The 18,849-nt window shown below is 49.9% G+C and overlaps 1 protein-coding gene across 2 annotated transcripts in view; it reads right to left on the bottom strand.

The window, feature by feature from the left end:
• CUX2 (cut like homeobox 2) overlaps positions 1 to 18,849 on the bottom strand; it is a 319,783-nt gene that overhangs the window by 17,118 nt on the left and 283,816 nt on the right. For both annotated transcript variants that reach the window (XM_030938312.1, XM_030938313.1), the window contains exons 17-18: positions 11,222 to 11,985; positions 9,471 to 9,630 (exon numbers count right to left, since the gene is read on the bottom strand). In XM_030938312.1, the coding sequence (XP_030794172.1) occupies positions 9,471 to 9,630; positions 11,222 to 11,985 (924 nt within the window). The remainder of the gene's footprint in view (positions 1 to 9,470; positions 9,631 to 11,221; positions 11,986 to 18,849) is intronic.

Below are 18,849 nucleotides of genomic sequence, written 5' to 3' on the forward strand. Positions count from 1 at the left end.
TATCTAAAAATTTATATAACATATAAAGGATATCACTGGGACAACTGAAGAAACCTGAATATAGATGGTAGGATACATGCCAGTATTTTACCACTGTAAAATTTCTTGTTTTTGGAAAGCACTTGCTGAAGTATTTAGGGCTAAAGGGACAAGATGTCAACGAATTCCTCAAATGGCAGAGAAAGAGCACGATTGTGGCAAAATTAATAACTGTTCAAACAGGGTACAATACAGGAAGTTTGCTGTTCTTCTGTTTCAATTCTTCTGTGAATTAGAACTTACCTCAAAACGAAAAGTTAAATAAACGGCAACAACTAAAGAAGTCAGCAATGATCTACAAGATCAACCACAGGAGATTGGCTGAATGAAATATGGGAAATCCCTGCAGTGGGCTCTTCCGTGGCAATGAAAGAAAATGTAATGAAAAGATGTCCATAGTGCAATGCCACATTTAAAAAGCTAGACTGGGGCCGGGTGCAGTGGTTCATGCCCGTAATCCCAGCACTTTGGGAGGCCAAAGTGGGCGGATCACCTAAGGTCAGGAGTTGGAGACCAGCCTGGCTAAATGGTGAAACCCCATCTCTACTAAAAAATACGAAAATTAGCTGGGCATGGTGGCGCATGCCTGTAATCCCAGCTACTCGGGAGGCTGAGGCAGGAGAATCACTTGAACCTGGCAGATAGAGCTTGCAGTGAGCTGAGATCACACCACTGCACTCCAGCCCGGGCAACAGAGCAAGACTCTGTTTCAAAAAAAAAAAAAAAAAAAAGCAGACAGATTTTTAAACTACATTTTTCATTTTTCTTTCTTTTCTTTTTTTTTTTTTTTTTGAGATGGAGTCTCACTCACTCTGTCACCCCAGGCTGGAGTGTAGTGGCATGATCTTGGCTCACTGCAACCTAGCCTCCTGGGTTCAAGTGGTTCTCCTGCCTCAGACTCCCCCATAGCTGGGATTACAAGCGTGTGCCACCACGCCTGGCTAACTTTCGTATTTTTAGTAGAGATGGGGTTTCGCCATATTGGCCAGGCTGGTCTTGAATTCCTGACCTCAAGTGATCCACCACCTGGGCCCCCAAAGTACTGGGATTACAGGCTTGAACTACCATGCCTGGCCCATTTTTCATTTTTCAAAAGGCATTTTGTGTGAATATACATTGGAAAAACGATTTGAAAGATATTTGGGGCTTGTGATCTCAGGTGGATGAATTTGCCAAGCCTCCGTCCTTACATCTGTTAAATGCAGCCATAAGACATGTAGCATTAGACATACACCGACCCTACTTGGGGCCATCAAGGGGCCTCCATGAGATAACATGAGTCAAGGGCCCACCTCCACCTCCTCCACCACCTCTACCTCCTGGAGCATTAGAGGCACCCATGGGAGTCCCAGTGTGGGCTGAGCCTCCTGAGAAACCAGGACACGTGGGGGCGTCCCCAGGGAGGCAGCCCTAATGGGTTGGCAAGCATGGTGTGGGGTCTAGGAATCCCAGCGCTGGCCACACCTAATCCCAATAGAAAAAAATGCTTCTTCCTTGAGGCATTTGACTGCCGCCTGCTGGAAACTTGTTAAAATAACCATTAAAATGTATGACAGCTAAAAGAAAAGGTAGCAATAGCTTTACTTTCAGAAAAGACATCCGGAGCCCAGGAAGCGTTCCTTCCTTCTCTGTCGTGGGTGAGTTAGTCACATGGATCAGACACTCCTATGCTCCAGAATCATCAATGGCTCCCCACTGCCCCTTGCACAAGAAATGTCTATCACCTTGTCTTGCTGATTAAGGCCCTGAACTCCCTTGTCCCTGCCTACCCTACCAACTGGAGCTACAGCATCCCCCTCACTCCCCTTCACAAACATCTAGGCTCCTCTCTAAGCCCCTATGTCTTTGCTCAGGCTGGTCTTACCATCCTGAGGACTTTCCTTCTAATCCTGAACTCCTAAGCATTCCTCAAGACCCAGTCCTAAATGTCCCTTCCCTGAGGTCTATTAGACCTTTGGGGTCTAATAGCACCTTGAGTATATATTGTCACAGTTTGCTATAATTTCTTGCTTGGGCCAGATCTCTTCCTTACTGATGACAATGATGATGACACTAATAAATTCCCTTTATTGAGTACTTACTACATGCCCAGTGTAGTATTATGTGCTTTATGCCTATGATCTCTTTTTAATTTTTTTTTTTTAAATAGAGACAGGGTTTCACTATGTGGCCCAGGCTGGTCTCAAACTCCTGGACTCAAGTGATCCTCCTGCCTCGGCCTCCCAAAGTGTTGGGATTACAGGCGTAGGTCACTGTGGCTGGCCAATGCTCATGATCTCAAGTGACCCTCATGACACCTCTAAAAGGTAAGTACGACGTCATCCCATTTTGTGGATGAGGAAACCGAGGTTCCGAGATGTTAGGCAACGTGTCCAAGATCACACAGCAATAAATGGCAAAGCCAGGACTTGAGCTGGGGTTGGGTTATGCCCAACACTGTCCTCTCATCTACCAACTGTGACCCCCTTGAAGGCAAGGACTACAAGTTAGTCACAGATGAGTCCCCAGAGCCTGGGGGTGGGGCAGGGGCTCTGAGCAGATGCCTATGGAGTAATTTCAGCCAGGATCCCTGAATACTCCTGAAAAGGGCAAGGTGAAGCTCCAGAGTTCCAAGTGGCAGCATTACAGCCCTTAGTGACCGTGGGCTCTCAAGAAGTCTACTGTGCCCCTGCCCCAAGTGAGCTGATCCTGGCCATCCAGGTGGCATCTGTGTGATGCTGAGGCTGATGTGGGCATGTCCCAGGCTCACTGTTGCCAGCACTGATGCCATGCTGGTGTGGGAGGGCCAGCCTGGGAAAGTGAGAGTCTGTCCCAGGTGTCTGCCCACTGTTGGCAGCAGGAGAGGGGCTGGGCCAGCTGGAAAACTGACGGTCTTTGGGCCGGGCACAGTGGCTCACGCCTGTAATCCCTGCCCTTTGAGAGGCCAATGCGGGTGGATCTCCTGAGGTCAGGAGTTTGAGACCAGCCTGGCCAACATGGTGAAACCCCATCTCTACTAAAAATACAAAAAATTAGCCAGGTGTGTTGGCGCACACCTGTAGCCCCAGCTACTCTGGAGGCTGAGGCAGGAGAATCGGTTGAACCTGTGAGGCAGAGGTTGCAGTGAGCTGAGATCGCGCCATTGCACTCCAGCCTAGGTGAAAGAGTGAGACTCCACCTCAAAAACAAACAAACAAACAAAACACAAAAAACTGAGGGTCTTTGAAGGCGTCTGCCTCTTGGAAAACTGTCTGCACCCATGTCCCAACCTAGAGGGTCAAGAAGCGAAGCGAACAGGATGACATGGAGATAAACTCAGATGACTGGCAGGAAAGAACACAGCCACCCCCGAATCCCACTCCCCCAGGCAGAAACCCACCTTTCTGACTCCTCTCACTTTGAGAAAGTGATGGAAAGATTCAGAAATTATCTCTATCAGGAGGAGTGTGCTAAGTACAGGTCTGGGGGGGTCACATGTGAACAACTGGGTTGTCTGGAGAGGGAGGTGATGACAGGGAGAGGCAGGGTCTTCCTGCCTTGGTGGGCTTGAGGGTGGGGCGCTAGACAGGGCTGTGGGCAGCTGGGGACAGAGGAGAGAGCAGAGAGCAGAGTGATCAACCCGTCCCACTCTGCCTGGGACTTTCCTTATTTTACTACAGAAAGTTCCAGATCCTGGGAAATCTCTCTCTCCTGGAGAAATAGAGACGGTGCAAGAGAGATGAAAAGGGAGCCCTGGAAGGACAAGGAGGGTCAGGGAGGGAGAGACAGAGCCAAGAGAGGTGGGGAGAGAGATAGTGAGAGAGCTGGGGGAGGGAGGGGAGACAGAGAGAGAGAGAGAGAGAGAGAGAGAGAGAGAGAGAGAGAGAGGTGAATCAAAAAAATGCAGAGTGAGAAAAACAGAAGACATTGGAGGTGAATGGGTGCAGTGGCTCATGCCTGTAATCCCAGCACCTTGGGAGGCCAAGGTGGGTGGATCACTTGTGGTTAGGAGTCCAAGACCAGCCTGGTCAACGTGGCAAAACCTGTCTCTTCTAAAAATACAAAAAAATTAGTTGGGTGCCTGTAATCCCAGCTACTTGGGAGACCGAGGCAGGAGAATTGCTTGAACCCGGGAGCCGGAGGTTACAGTGATCACACCATTGCACTCCAGCCTGGGCGATAAAGTGAGACTCTGTCTCAAAAAAATAAATAAATAAATAAATAAAATAAAATAAAATAAATAAATAAATAAATAAATAAATTGGAGGAGAGAGACAGAGACCAGGAGAGAGACAGAGGGAAGAGAGGGACTGTGTATGGGGACAGGACAGGGCTTCCTTGACTGAGAATTCTGAGAAGCCTCAGATGGAAGGGTCTGGAATACTGATGCTGCCACGGTGGGTAGTGCTGATTATACCTGGGACTGTGCCTGGCAGTGGGCGTGGGGATAAGGGCGTGCTTTATAACCCTCCCATGGCATCTGGCTCAACCTCAGTAACAGATATGGTCAGGGCTCCAGTGCTGGTCCCTGCCCGCCTCAGCGGCCAGGGCGTACACATGAGGGGCTGGGACAGGTCCTGACACCCAGCCCCACAGCCAGACTCTGTGGGACTTTGTGGGCAATGGATACACCCTTTTGCTTCCAGGCCCAGTGGGTTATGAATAAGCAGAGGCTGTGAGGGTGGATCTGCCATCACCACTCTCTCCCTAGGGCCAGCAGTTACAGTAGCCACTTATAGGCCTGATTCCCTGATTATTATTATTATTGCTTTTGAGACAGGGTCTTGCTCTGTTGTCCAGACTGGAATGCACTCACTCCAGTTCACTGCAGCCTTGACCTCCTAGGCTCAAGCAATCCTCACACCTCAGCCTCCTGAGTAGCTGGGACTACAGGTACCCGCCACCACACCTGGCTAATTTTTGTATTTTTGTAATTTTATATTTTGTAGAGAAGAGGTTTTGCCATGTTGGTCAGGCTGGTCTTGAACTGACCTCAAGTGATCCGCCTGCCTTAGCCTCCCAAAGTCCTGGGACCACAGGCGTGAGGCACTGTGCCTAGCCTTGGCTTCCTATTCTGGGAGAGCAGGGGACCCTCCCCACCGCCACCTCTACTCACATCCCTTCCCAGGCTGTGCATGGTCCCACCTCCTAGCAGCTGCCTGTGCTGTTCCTTCCGCAAGGAAGACCATTCTCCATCTTCTCTGTTTACCTCTATACTACCTGTAGTCAAATCCTTCCATGACAATAAAATTCAAAACCAAAACAATCAGACACTAGGGAAATGCAAATAAAAACTACAGTGAGATACCACTTACACACCCACCAGGATGGCTAGTGCCAACAAATGGCACATAACCCATGTTGGTAAGGACCTGGAGAAATAGAAACTCTTTGAACTTCCTCAGTAAGTTAAACACAGAGTTACCATATGATCTAGCCAACTGTACTAGATATATGACCAAAGAACTGAAAATGGAGGTTCATACACAAATATGTACACAAATTTTCATAGAAGCATTATTCAAAATGCCAAAATGGGGTCTAGCCATACAATGGAATATCATTTAGCCATAAAAAAGGAAGGAAATTCTGTTGCATGCTACAGCTTGTATGAGCTTAAAACATGTTAACTGAAAGAAGCCAGCTACAGAAGGTCAAGTAGTACAGGATTCCATCTACATGAAACATTCAGACGAGGCAAATCCAGACAGAAAGAAAGTGGAGTTCCAGGAGCTGGGGGGAAGGAGGATGGGCAATGACTGCTGGATGGGTATGGGGTTCCTTTTCGGGGTGGTGCGAATATTCTGGAATTAGATACAGGTGATGGTCACACATCTTGTGAATTGTATACTTCAAAAATGATTTAAAAGGTACATTTTATGTTATGTGATTGTTTTGTTTGTTTGTTTGAGACAGAGTCTCACTCTGTCACCCAGGCTGGAGTGCAGTGGTGCCATCCCGGCTCACTGCAACCTCCACTTCTTGGGTTCAAGTGATCCTCTCGCCTTAGCCTCCCGAGTAGCTGGGATTACAGATGCGTGCCACCATGCCCGGCTAATTTTTGTATTTTTAGTAGAGACGGGGTTTCTCCATGTTGGCCAGGCTGGTCTCAAATTCCTGGGCTCAAGTGATCCGCCCGCCTCGGCCTCCCAAAGTGCTGGGAATACAAGTCTGAGGCACGGTGCCCAGCTGTTATGTGAATTTTACCACAATAAAAAAGTTAGTTAAAACATAACACCATAGACCAGGCACAGTGGCTCACCACTCCAGCTTGGGCGACAGAGTGAGACTCTTACTCAAAAAAACCAAAAACCAACCCCTGCCCCACCACAACACAATAAAACAAAAAATCAACCCCTCCCAGACCACAACACTATAAAACAAACCCCCCACCACAACACTACACAACAAAAAACCAACCCCCTCCCCCACCACAACATTATAAAACAAAACAAACCCCTCCCCCACCACAACACATAAACAAAAACCAACCCCTCCCCTACCACACTATAAAACAAACCAAACCCCTCCCCCACCACACTATACAACCAAACCAAACCCTCCCACACCACAACACAGTAAAACCAAACCAACCCCTCCCCCATAACACTATAAAACAAAACAAACCCCTCCCCCACCACAACACTATACAACCAAACCAAACCCTCCCACACCACAACACAGTAAAACCAAACCAACCCCTCCCCCATAACACTACACAACAAAAAACACCCCTCCCCCACCTCAACACTATAAAACAAAACAAACCCCTCCCCCACCACAACACTATACAACCAAACCAAACCCTCCCACACCACAACACAGTAAAACCAAACCAACCCCTCCCCCATAACACTACACAACAAAAAACACCCCTCCCCCACCTCAACACTATAAAACAAAACCAACCCCTCCCACACCTCAACACCATAAAACAAAGCCAACCCCTCCCACACCTCAACACCATAAAACAAAACCAACCCCTCCCCCACCACAACACTATAAAACCAAAACCAACCCCTCCCCCACCACAACACTATAAAACCAAAACCAACCCCTCCCCCACCACAACACTGTAAAACCAAAACCAACCCCTCCCCCACCACAACACTGTAAAACCAAAACCAACCCCTCCCCCACCACAACACTGTAAAACCAAAACCAACCCCTCCCCCACCACAACACTGTAAAACCAAAACCAACCCCTCCCCCACTACAACACTGTAAAACCAAAACCAACCCCTCCCCCACCACAACACTGTAAAACTAAAACCAACCCCTCCCCCTCCACAACACTGTGAAACAACACCAACCCCTCCCCCACCACACTATAAAACAAAACCAACCCCTCCCCCACAACACTATAAAACAAAACCACCCCTCCCCCACCACCACACTATAAACAAAAACCAACCCCTCCCCACCACACTATAGAACAAAACCAACCCCTCCCCACCACACTATAGAACAAAACCAACCCCTCCCCCACCACACTATAGAACAAAACCAACCCCTCCCCCACCACACTATAGAACAAAACCAACCCCTTCCCCACCACACTATAGAACAAAACCAACCCCTCCCCACCACACTATAGAACAAAACCAACCCCTCCCCACCACACTATAGAACAAAACCAACCCCTCCCCCACCACACTATAGAACAAAACCAACCCCTCCCCCACCACACTATAGAACAAAACCAACCCCTCCCCCACCACACTATAGAACAAAACCAACCCCTCCCCCACCACACTATAGAACAAAACCAACCCCTCCCCCACCACACTATAGAACAAAACCAACCCCTCCCCCACCACACTATAGAACAAAACCAACCCCTCCCCCACCACACTATAGAACAAAACCAACCCCTCCCCCACCACCACACTATAAACAACCAACCCCTCCCCCACCACACTATAAAACAAAACCAACCCCTCCCCCACCACCACACTATAAACAACCAACCCCTCCCCCACCACACTATAGAACAAAACCAACCCCTCCCCCACCACACTATAAAACAAAAAAAGGATGGAAGTCTTTTGTGAGGTAGGCTCTTGGTAGGCACATTTGGGGACCCTAGGGGGCAGGGAGCCTGATGGCCCACAGCCCGGGGTGCTCATCCTAGCTCTGTCACTCACTGGATGGTGGCCTTGGGCAAGTCACTGCACCACCGTGCCTCTGGATTTCCTCATCTGTGAAATGGGAATGATAAACAGTCCCTTTGGGGGAGACTGACATGAAGATTACAGGACAAAGCACTTTGACCACTTGGTGCTATGTGTGATAAGTGGCAGTAGTTATTCGCATGGATGCTTTTTTTTTTTTTTGAGATGGAGTCTCCCTCTGTTGCCCAGGCTGGAGTGCAGTGGTGCGATCTCAGCTCACTACAAGCTCCGCCTCCTGGATTCACACCATTCTCCTGCCTCAGCCTCCCGAGTAGCTGGGACTACAGGCCCCACCACCAAGCCCAGATAATTTTTTTATTTTTATTTTTTGTATTTTTAGTAGAGATGGGGTTTCACCGAGTTAGCCAGGATGGTCTCAATCTCCTGACCTTGTGATCCGCCTGCCTAAGCCTCCCAAAGTGCTGGGATTACAGGCATGAGGCATCGCACCTGGCCAGCATGGCTGCTTTTAATCCTCGTTACAGCCTTATGGAGAGGAGTTTTAAAATCAAACATTGTATTTATAAACTATTAAAAACATATAGAAATATACAGAAAACAATACATAAGTCCTCTCCTCCCTTCCACCCATCACTGTAATCGATACTGACACTTCACCCCCATCACTTCCAATCTCCTTTCTTGTTTTAAAGAAATAGGAAAGGGCCAGGTGCGGTGGCTTACGCATGTAATGCCAGCACTTTGGGAGGCTGAGGGAGGAGGATCACCTGAGGTCAGGAGTTCAAGACCAGCCTGACCAACATGGAGAAACCCCGTTTCTACTAACAATACAAAATTAGCAGGGCATGGTGGCGCATGCCTGTAATCCCATCTACTCAGGAGGCGGAGGCAGGAGAATTGCTTGAACCCAGGAGGCAGAGGTTGCAGTGAGCTGAGATCATGTCATTGCACTCTAGCCTGGGCAACAGAGCAAGACTCTGTCTCAAAAAAAAAGAATAGGAAAGGACCAGAGCAGACAAAGTCACCACTCCTGCCTTTTCCCGGCCCCCTCCCTGCCCAGTGCAACCTCCCTCCCCAGCTGGGGGGCTGCCTCCTTATACATTTCATTTTTTTTTTTTTTTTGAGACGGAGTCTCACACTGTTGCCTGGGCTGGAGTGCAATGGCGAGGATCTCGGCTCATTGCAACCTCCACCTCCAGGGTCATGAGATTCTCCTGCTTCAGTCTCCTAAGCAGCTGGGATTTCAGGCACGCGCCACCATCCCCAGCTAATTTTTTGTATTTTTAGTAGAGACGGGGTTTCACCAGCACCCCCTGAGATGCTCCTGCCCACACTCACCCTGGGAGGCACCAGGCTGCTGGCCCACCGTCTGGCCGAGCTGGTCGGAGAGCCACAGCTGCATGCGGATGAAGGGCTCCCGCCCCTTCTGCGTCAGCTTGCTCCATGGCTTCGGCCGGGACAGCATGTCGCTCACACTGCCCTGTGACAGGCCCAGCACCTGCGAGGGATGGAGCGGGGGTGGGGGGGGGGGTAGGTCAGCAGGCCCTTGGGACATGGGTCTGGCCCTCCCACCTTTTTTTTTTTTTGAGACATAGTCTTGCAAGATCTCAGCTCACTGCAAACTCCGCCTCCCAGGTTCAAGTGATTCTCTTGCCTCAGCCTCCTAAGTAGCTGGGACTTGTACCAGGCTGGTGCATGCCTGGCCAATTTTTGTATTTTTAGTAGAGATGGGGTTTTGCCATGTTGACCAGGCTGGTTTCAAACCCTTGACCTCAAAGGACCCACCCAACTCCACCTCCCACAGTGTTGGGATTATAGGCATGAGCCACCACGCCCAGCCTCCCCTCCCTTCCCCTCTGTCAGAGTCCAGGCGGCCTTCATTTGTTCCTCATAGGTGCCTGCCATGTGCCTCTGCTGTGCCCTTCCCCTCCGGTACCCTCCCTGATGTCCCTACACGTAAAAATCCTTCAGTGCCCCATCCTCCAGGAAGCCTTCCCTGACCTCCCACTTAAGTCATTTCTCCCTCCTCCGAGCTTTCTGGCCCTTTGCCTATTCCCTATTTAAGAGGTGACACTTAAAACTGGCATTGCAGGGGCACCAACCAATCAGGATGCACTGAGGTCACCTGGCTGGGGTGAGCCTTACTTAACTCTTTATTTTTAAAATTTTATTTATTTTTGCCAGGGGGATGAGGTCTTGTTCTGTTGTCCAGGCTGGAGTGCACTGGTGTGATCATGACTCACTGTAGCCTCAACCACCTGGGTTCAAGCAGTTCTCCCACCTCAGCCTCCTGAATAGCTGTGCACCACCACACTCGGTTAATTTTTTTTTTTTTAATTTTGTAGAGATGGAGGTCTTGCTACATTGCTCAGGCTGGTCCCGAACGCCCCCCCCAACTTTTTTTTTTTTTTTTTTTAGATGGAGCATCCTTCTGTCACCCAGGCTGGAGTGCAGCAGCGAGATCTTGGCTTGCTGCAACCCCTGCCTCCTGTATTCAAGTGATGTTCCTGCCTCAGCCTCCCAAGTAGCCAGGATTATACAGGCGCAGGCCACCATGCCCAGCTAATTTTTGTATTTTTAGGGTTTCACCATGTTGGCCAGGATGGTCTCGATCTCTTGATCTCATGATCCGCCCACCTCAGCCTCCCAAAGTGCTGGGATTACAAGTGTGAGCCACTGCGCCCGGCTTAATTTTTGCATTTTTTAGTAGAGACGGGGTTTCACCACGTTGGCCAGGCTGATCTCAAACTTCTGGGCTCAAGACATCTTTCCACCTCCATCTCCCAAAGTGCGACTTGGTGAGCCACCAAGTCCTGCCACATAACCCTTTAGTGGCTGGACCTCAGGCGATCTGGAGGGGCCTGGAGGAGGGGAGTTAAGTGGCTGTTTACTAGCCAGGATGGAAGCATTACCAGGTTTTAACAACAATGGAGCAGAACGGTGACCCTCCTTCTTGCGGGGCCCAGGGACAGGACTCAGGAATGGAGGGCCTAGGGCCCTGGGGTCCGGTCGGCCTGCTTGGGTGGGCATCCTGCTTCTCAGACATCTCCTCCCAGAGCCCAGACACTGGGCGCCCGTCCTGCACTCACCTTCTCCCCGAAGATCCTCTGGCAGATGCCGTTCTTGGCCAGCTTCTCCTTGACCTGGCGGGTGAGCTCCAGCGTGTCTACCTCACGGTACATGTACAGCTCGTACTGCTCGGGAGTCAGCGGCGGCACCGTGGGCTTCAGGGTGCGCGGCACGTAGGCCGGGTAGTAGGGCAGCCGCGCGCCCGCCTCGGCCGTCGCACCCTCAGCCTTGAGCTCGCCCGCCCTGGGGGGCTCGTCCTCCGCACCTGCCGCCGCCTCGTCCTCGGGGGGCACCGGGGCCTCATCCCCGCGGGGCCAGGTGCGGCCATTGGGCTGGCCAGAGTAGCCGGAGGAGGAGGAGGAGGACAGTGAGGGCGACACGGAGGCGTAGGGGCGGCTGAGCAGGCCGCGGTCGGAGGCCCAGTGGTGGTCGAAGTAGCCGGCGTCGCCAATCTCGGACTTGACCTTGCGGATGATGCTCTGCACGAAGGCGGCGGGCGACAGGACCGGGAGTGGCGCCTGCACGGGGCCCCCGCCGCCCTCCTCCTGCTTCACCAAGGCCGGGGCCCCGTTCTGGCTCGCGGTGGCCAGCGACGGCCGCTCCGGAGGCGAGGGGGCCACCGAGCGGCCCCTGGGCGCCGCCTCCATCTCCAGCAAGGCCTGTTGCTGCGCCTGCATCTCACGGCGTGCCTGCTCCAGGATGCTCTTAATGGCGTCCTCCGAGGTGCTGGCGGGGCCCGCGCCATTGGCAATGCTCAGTGGGGCCGCCGAGGTCTTGGGCTCGCCTGCAGGGAGGGGACAGGACGGCCCGAGGCCCAGGGTCAGGGCATGGCGTGCAGGGGATGATGTTCATAGCATCCCTGTTGATGCCAGCAGGGTGTCCAGACAACCGCTGTGTCCAGCAACTGGGGATTGGCTAAGTAAATCATGATCCCTCCCTGTGGCAGAATATTAGGCAGCCGCCAAAAATTCGGTTGACTGTGAGGTTTTGGCATATGCAGAGAACATACTCATGGGGATAATGCAATGTAAGAACACACCTGACTTCTGTTTTGTTTTGTTTTGAGATGGAGTCTCACCCTGTCACCCAGGATGAGGATGGAGTGCAATGGCACGATCTCAGCTCACTGCAACCTCTGCCTCCCCGGTTCCAGCAATTCTCCTACCTCAGCCTCCCCAGTAGCTGGGATTATAGGCGCGCACCACCACGCCCAGCCATTTAGCTTTAGTAGAGAGGGGGTTTTGCCATGTTGGCCAGGCTGGTCTCTAACTCCTGAGCTCAAGTGATCCACCCCTCAGCCTCCCAAAGTGCTGGGATTACAGGCATGAGCCACCGTGCCCGGCCTGACCTGACTTTTACATAGGCCATGATCCAACCATGCAAATGTTTAAAGACAAAGAAAACACGAAGGCACAGAAAAGTGGCTTGTTCACTTGTTCTGTTTTTAAAAAAATTCTTTAAAAATATTTCCTTCCTTCGCCGTTTCCCTTCCCTTCCTTCCTTCCTTTCATAGAGATGGGTCTTGCCATGTTGCCCAGGCTGGTTTCAAACTCCTAGCTTCAAGTGATTCTCCTGCCTGGGCCTCCCAAAGTGCTGGGACTGCAGACATGTGCCACCATGCGCAGCTAATTTTTGTATTTTTTGTAGAGACAGGGGTTTGCTATATTGCCCAGGCTGGTCTCAAACTCCTGGACTCAAGCGATCTGCCCTCCTCAGCCTCCCAAAGTGTAGGGATTACAGGCATGAGCCACTGTGCCCAGCCCTTCACTTGTTCCAATAGCAACGAATCCAAATGCCCACACAGAGAATGGATCAAAAAATAGTGGGATGGGCCAGGCACAGTGGCTCACACTGGTAATCCCAGCACTTTGGGAGGCTGAGGCAGTCAAATTGTCTGAATTTAGGAGTTCGAGACCAGCCTGGGCAACATGGCAAAACGCAGTCTCTGCAAAAAATACAAAAATTAGCCGGGCGTAGTGGCTCACACCTGTACCTCAGGGTCTGAGTTGGGAGGATTGCTTGAGCCTGTGAGGTCGAGGCTGCAGTGAACCAAGACTGCATCACTACACTCTGACCCAGGTGATAGAGTGAGGCATCCATCTCTAGAAAAAAAAAAAAAAAATAGTGGGATGATCACACAATGGAACACTATACAGCAGTGAAAAAGTAAGTCCTCATGCAAAATCACACATGAATCTTTTTTTTTTTTTTTTTTTTTTTTAAAAGAGATGCAGTCGTCGGGCACGGTGGCTCACGCCTGTAATCCCAGCACTTTGGGAGGCTGAGGCGGGCGGATCACGAGGTCAGGAGATCGAGACCATCCTGGTGAACACGGTGAAACCCCGTCTCTACTAAAAATACAAAAAAATTAGCTGGGCATGGTGGTGGGTGCCTCTAGTCCCAGCTTCTCGGGAGGCTGAGGCAGGAGAATGGCGTGAACCCGGGAGGCAACGGAGCTTGCAGTGAGCGGAGATCGCGCCACTGTACTCCAGCCTGGGAGACAGTGAGACTCCGTCTCAAAAAAAAGAAGAAAAAAAAAAAAAGAGATGCGGTCTTGCTATGTTGCCCAGGCTGGAGTGCAGTGGCTCAATCTCAGGTGCGATCATAGCTCTCTGTGGTCTCAAACTCTTGGGTTTAAGTGGTTTTCCTGCCTCAGCCTCCCGAGGAGCTAGGACTACAGGTGTGAGCTACTACTGTTCCCTTTGTGTGAAACCTAATAACATACTATTGAGTGAAAAAAGCAGGTCCAGGCTGGGAGCAGTGGCTTATGGCTATAATACCAGCACTTTGGGAGGTTGAGACAGGAGGATTACTGGACCCCAGGAGCTCAAGACCAGCCTAGGCAACAAAATGAGACCCTGACTCTACAAAAAAGTAAAAAAAAAAAAAAACAAAACTTAGCCAGGCATGGTGATGTATGCCTGCGGTCCCAGCTGAGGCAGGAGGATCACTTGATCCTGGGAGGTCGAGGCGGCAGTGAGCCATGTTTGCACCACTACACTCCAGCCTGGGCAACAGAGGGAGAGCCTGTCTCAAACAACAACAAAAACAAGTCCAATAAGATGGCATTCAGTATCACATGTTTTCTTTTTTTTTTAACTGAGTCTTGTTCTGTCACCCAGGCTGGAGTGCAGTGGCATGATCTCGGCTCACCTCAACTTCTGCCTCCTGGGTTCAAGCAGTTCTCTTGCCTCAGCCTCCCAAGTAGCTGGGATTACAGGCACTCACCACCAGGCCTGGCTAATTTTTTTTTTTTTTTGTATTTTTAGTAGAGAAGGGGTTTCACCGTGTTAGCCAGGCTGGTCTCAAACTCTTGAGCTCAAATGATCTGCCCGCCTTGGCCTCCTAAAGTGCTAGAATTATAGGCGTGAGCCACCGCACCTGGCCGGTATCACGTATTTTCTATCAAGTTCCATAACAAACAACATAAACAATATATGATTTAGTGAAAAATATTTTCTACAAATGGCAAACACAAAGGAACAACAGGACAAAAATTTAGGATGAAAGACATCTCTGGGAAAGGAAGGCAGGGGTGGGATGGGGGAGGAAAATGCCGGATGTCAGTTATTGGGAATTTTCTAAATCTTGGGTTGGGCAATACGTTCCCAGAGGTTCATTCTGTCATTTACATGAATGAATGAATAAACGCATGAATATACACACATGTTATATGCACATATATATGCACATGTGTACACACATACATACACACACACACACCCGGGAGAAGGCCATGCAGGCAGCAGCCCTATGAGTGTGCCATGAACCAAGGATAATAGATGGATCTGTGCCCTGAGGAATGACAATTAACCAGTAAATGAAAAGGTGCTTCCCTCTGCCCTCGGAGTAGCGTTCCCGACACTGGAGTCTCTCCAGCTCTGTAGAAAGCCAGATCAATGTAACCCCTTCTTCATTATCTCTGTGTAGTTTTCATCCTAGTGGGTCCTCTTAGACCCATTAAAAATAATTTTCATTGCTTTTCCAATTAAAAAGTAATATAGCAATGGAACATTATTTTGTCATAAAAAGGAATGAAGCACTGACAGGGGCTACAACAGGAATGAGCCTTACAAACATGGGGCTGAGTGGAAGAGGCCAGATGCGAGGTAGCACACATGATATGATTCCATTTACACAAAATGTGCAGAACAGGTCAATCCACAGAAACAGGATGCAGATCAGTGGTTACCAGGGGCTGGGGGGACAGTGGAATGGAGAAGCACTGCTTAATGGGTATAGGGTTTCCTTCTGGGGTGATGAACATGTGTGAACTGGAGAGAGATGATGGTTGCATAACACTGTACTAAATACTACTGAACTGTACACTTTAAAATGGTTAGTTTTGGCCTGGTGCGGTGGTTCATGTCTGTAATTCCAGCACGTTGGGAGACTGAGGCAGGCAGATCACTTGAGGTCAGGAATTTGCGACCAGTCTGGCTAATGTGGTGAAACCCTGTCTCTACTAAAAATACAAAAATTAGCTGGGCGTGGTGGTGCGCACCTGTAATCCCAGCTACTCAGGAGGCTGAGGCAGGAGAATTGCTTGAACCTGGGAGGTGGAGGGTGGAGGTTGCAGTGAGCCAAGATCACACCACTGCACTCCATCCAGGCTGTGTGACAGAGCAAGAGACTCTGTCTCAAAAGAAAAAAAAAACAAAAAAAACAAAAAAAAACTTAATTTTATGTTACGAGAATTTTACCTTGATTAAAAAAACCTCATACTTACCTACTACGGGAGCACAGAGGAGCATGCAAAAAAAAGCACAAAAAGTCAAGATGAAAATGAAAGTCCCCCTTACTGTCTCCTAGGGGCAACCATGTGAAATATTTTCAAGTATTCCCTTCCAGTCTGTTTCTTTTTTTTTTTTTTTTTGAGACGGAGTCTCGCTCTGTTGCCCAGGCTGGAGTGCAGTGGCGCATCTCAGCTCACTGCAAGCTCCGCCTCCTGGGTTCACGCCATTCTCCTGCCCCAGCCTCCCAAGTAGCTGGGACTACAGGCGCCTGCCACCATGCCTGGCTAATTTTCTTTGTATTTTTAGTAGAGACGGGGTTTCACCGGGTTAGCCAGGATGGTCTTGATCTCCTGACCTCGTGATCCGCCTGCCTTGGCCTCCCAAAGTGCTGGGATTACAGGCGTGAGCCACCACGCCTGGCCCAGTCTGTTTTCTAGACTACATGCATCGCATGATCGTACTCGATATGTGGAAGTGTAGTCTGGTTTGTCCCCATTTAGTATCAACATGAGTGTTTTTCTTTCTTTCTTTTTTTCTTTTTTGGAGACAGGGTCTTGGTATGTTGCTCAGGCTGGTCTCGAATTCCTGGGCTCAAGTGATCTTCCTGCCTCAGCCTCTCAAGTAGTTGAGACTACATGCATGTGCCACTATACCCGGCTAAACATTTTTTTTTTTCTTTTCTGAGACTGAGTCTTGCTCTGTCGCCCAGGCTGGAGTGCAATGGCACGATCTTGGCTCACTGCAACCTCTGCTTCCCAGGTTCAAGTGATTCTCCTGCCTCAGCCTACTGAGTAGCTGGGATTACAGGTTCCTACCACCATGCCCGGCTAATTTTTGTATTTTTAGTAGAGACAGGGTTTTACCATGTGGGCCAGGCTGGTCTCCAACTCCTGACCTCAAGTGATCCATCTGTCTTGGCCTTCCAAAGTGTTGGGATTACAGGTGTGAGCCACCGTGCCTGGCCCCATTTTTTCTTATCATTAAAAGTTCTACCTTTAAGGGCTGCACATGCCACTGAGGGGATATTATCTGCTTTACTTACCAGATCCCCCACTGCCGGACACTTAGGTTGTTTTGTTTCCAGTTTGTCACTCTTATGAATAATGTTGGGAATGGCTTATATATAAACCCCTGTCCCCATTCTGGACATTTCCTTCGAATCCTAGAAGCAGAACTCGTGATTGAGCAGTTAGTCACATTCATTTCCTCCCTGGCAGTGGCTAGTGTGCCCACTGCTTAGCATTCATTTTTTTTTTTTTTTTTGCCAGGGGTTAGGGGCAATAACCTTTGTATTTTTCCTCTTGCTGAACTCCTCCTGGACACTGAATATAAGGCCACCAGCTGGCCCATGGATAGCAAATGTTTTCCTCTGCTGCGATGTTGTCTTTGACATTGCCCTGGTGCCTGCTTCTGACCCCCAGGAGAAAGTGCTGTATCAAGAGGTGGGAGACCTGGGGTTTCCCTCTGTCTCTGTGTAACTGAACTCATGTCTTCCCTCCCTGGCCTCAGTTGTCCTGTATGTTTAGTGGGAGACTTTGGCTAGTTATTTCTTTTTCTATTCTTTTTTTTTTTTTTTTTAGACAGAATCTCACTCTGTCACCCAGGCTGGAGTGTAGTGATGAGATCTCGACTCGCTACAAGTTCTACCTCCTGGGCTCCGGTGATCTACCTGCCTCAGCCTCTTGAGTAGCTGGGACCACAGGTGTGTGCCACCACACCTGGCTAATTTTTGTATTTTTAGAGGAGATGGGGTTTCTTTTTTTCCTTTTTTTTTAGACTGAGTTTTGCTCTTGTCGCGCAGGCTGGAGTGTAGTGGCAAGATCTTGGCTTACTGCAACCTTTGCCTCATAGGTTCAAGCAATTCTCTTGCCTCAGTCTCCAAATAGCTGGGGTTACAGGCACCTACCACCATGCCCAGCCAATTTTTGCATTTTTAGCAGAGACAGGGTTTCACCATGTTGTCCAGGCTGGTCTCAAACTCCTGACCTCAGGTGATCCGTCCGCCTCGGCCTCCCAGAGTGCTGGGATTACAGGCATGAGCCACCGTGCCCGGCTCTGGCTAGTTACTTCTCATGGTTCTTTTCACCTCCATATCATGTCTCATGTCTCACCCATATCTGAAACCTGTGTCTAGTCCACAGTAGGTGCTTAATAAATGTTTACTGTATGATTACATCCTTCTCTGTCTTGCATCTCTCTTGCTACTGGAACTGACCAAGAAGGAAATTAGGCTCAGAGGATTTTACAGGTGGGGCAGGGTAGCTGGGTAAGTCCCTTCTCCCCTCACCCCTCCCAGGGACCAGGCAGAGGGAGGGCCATTCATTGGGAAACATCTCGGCTCCTGGCGACAACTGGAGGGATTCAGGACACCTGCTTGGAGCAGCCACCAGGAGGCAGCAGACACCGCAAAAATGGAGGAGGGCTTTGAAGCCGGAGTCTAGGGTCTCAGTCAGCTACAGTCTAGGCTGTGCTGGGTGTGAGGATGGAACTCGGTCCCTGGCTGCAAGAAGCCCCCACAGCAGAGGGAGGGACAGCCACACCAGCAGAGTCGTTTGTGACAGCGCGGAACTGCAACAAGGAGATAATAATGATAATATTTGCTGTATTTGCTGTAATGATGGCTGATCTTTCAGGATTATACCGACCTCATTTGATCTTCACACAACCCTGAGAAAGGAAAACTAATACAGTACCCCCCCGCCCCGCTTTTTTTTCTTTTTGAGATGGAGTTTCGCTCTTGTTGCCCAGGCTGGAGTGCAGTGGCGCGATCTAAGCTCACTGTAAGCTCCGCCTCCCGGGTTCAAGAGATTCTCCTGCCTCAGCCTCCCAAGTAGCTGGGGTTACAGGCATGCACCACCATGCCCAGCTAATTTTTTTGTATGTTTAGTAGTGATGGTGTTTTGCCACGTTGG

This window comes from Rhinopithecus roxellana, chromosome 10, assembly GCF_007565055.1.
Source record: "Rhinopithecus roxellana isolate Shanxi Qingling chromosome 10, ASM756505v1, whole genome shotgun sequence".
NCBI lineage: Eukaryota > Metazoa > Chordata > Mammalia > Primates > Cercopithecidae > Rhinopithecus > Rhinopithecus roxellana.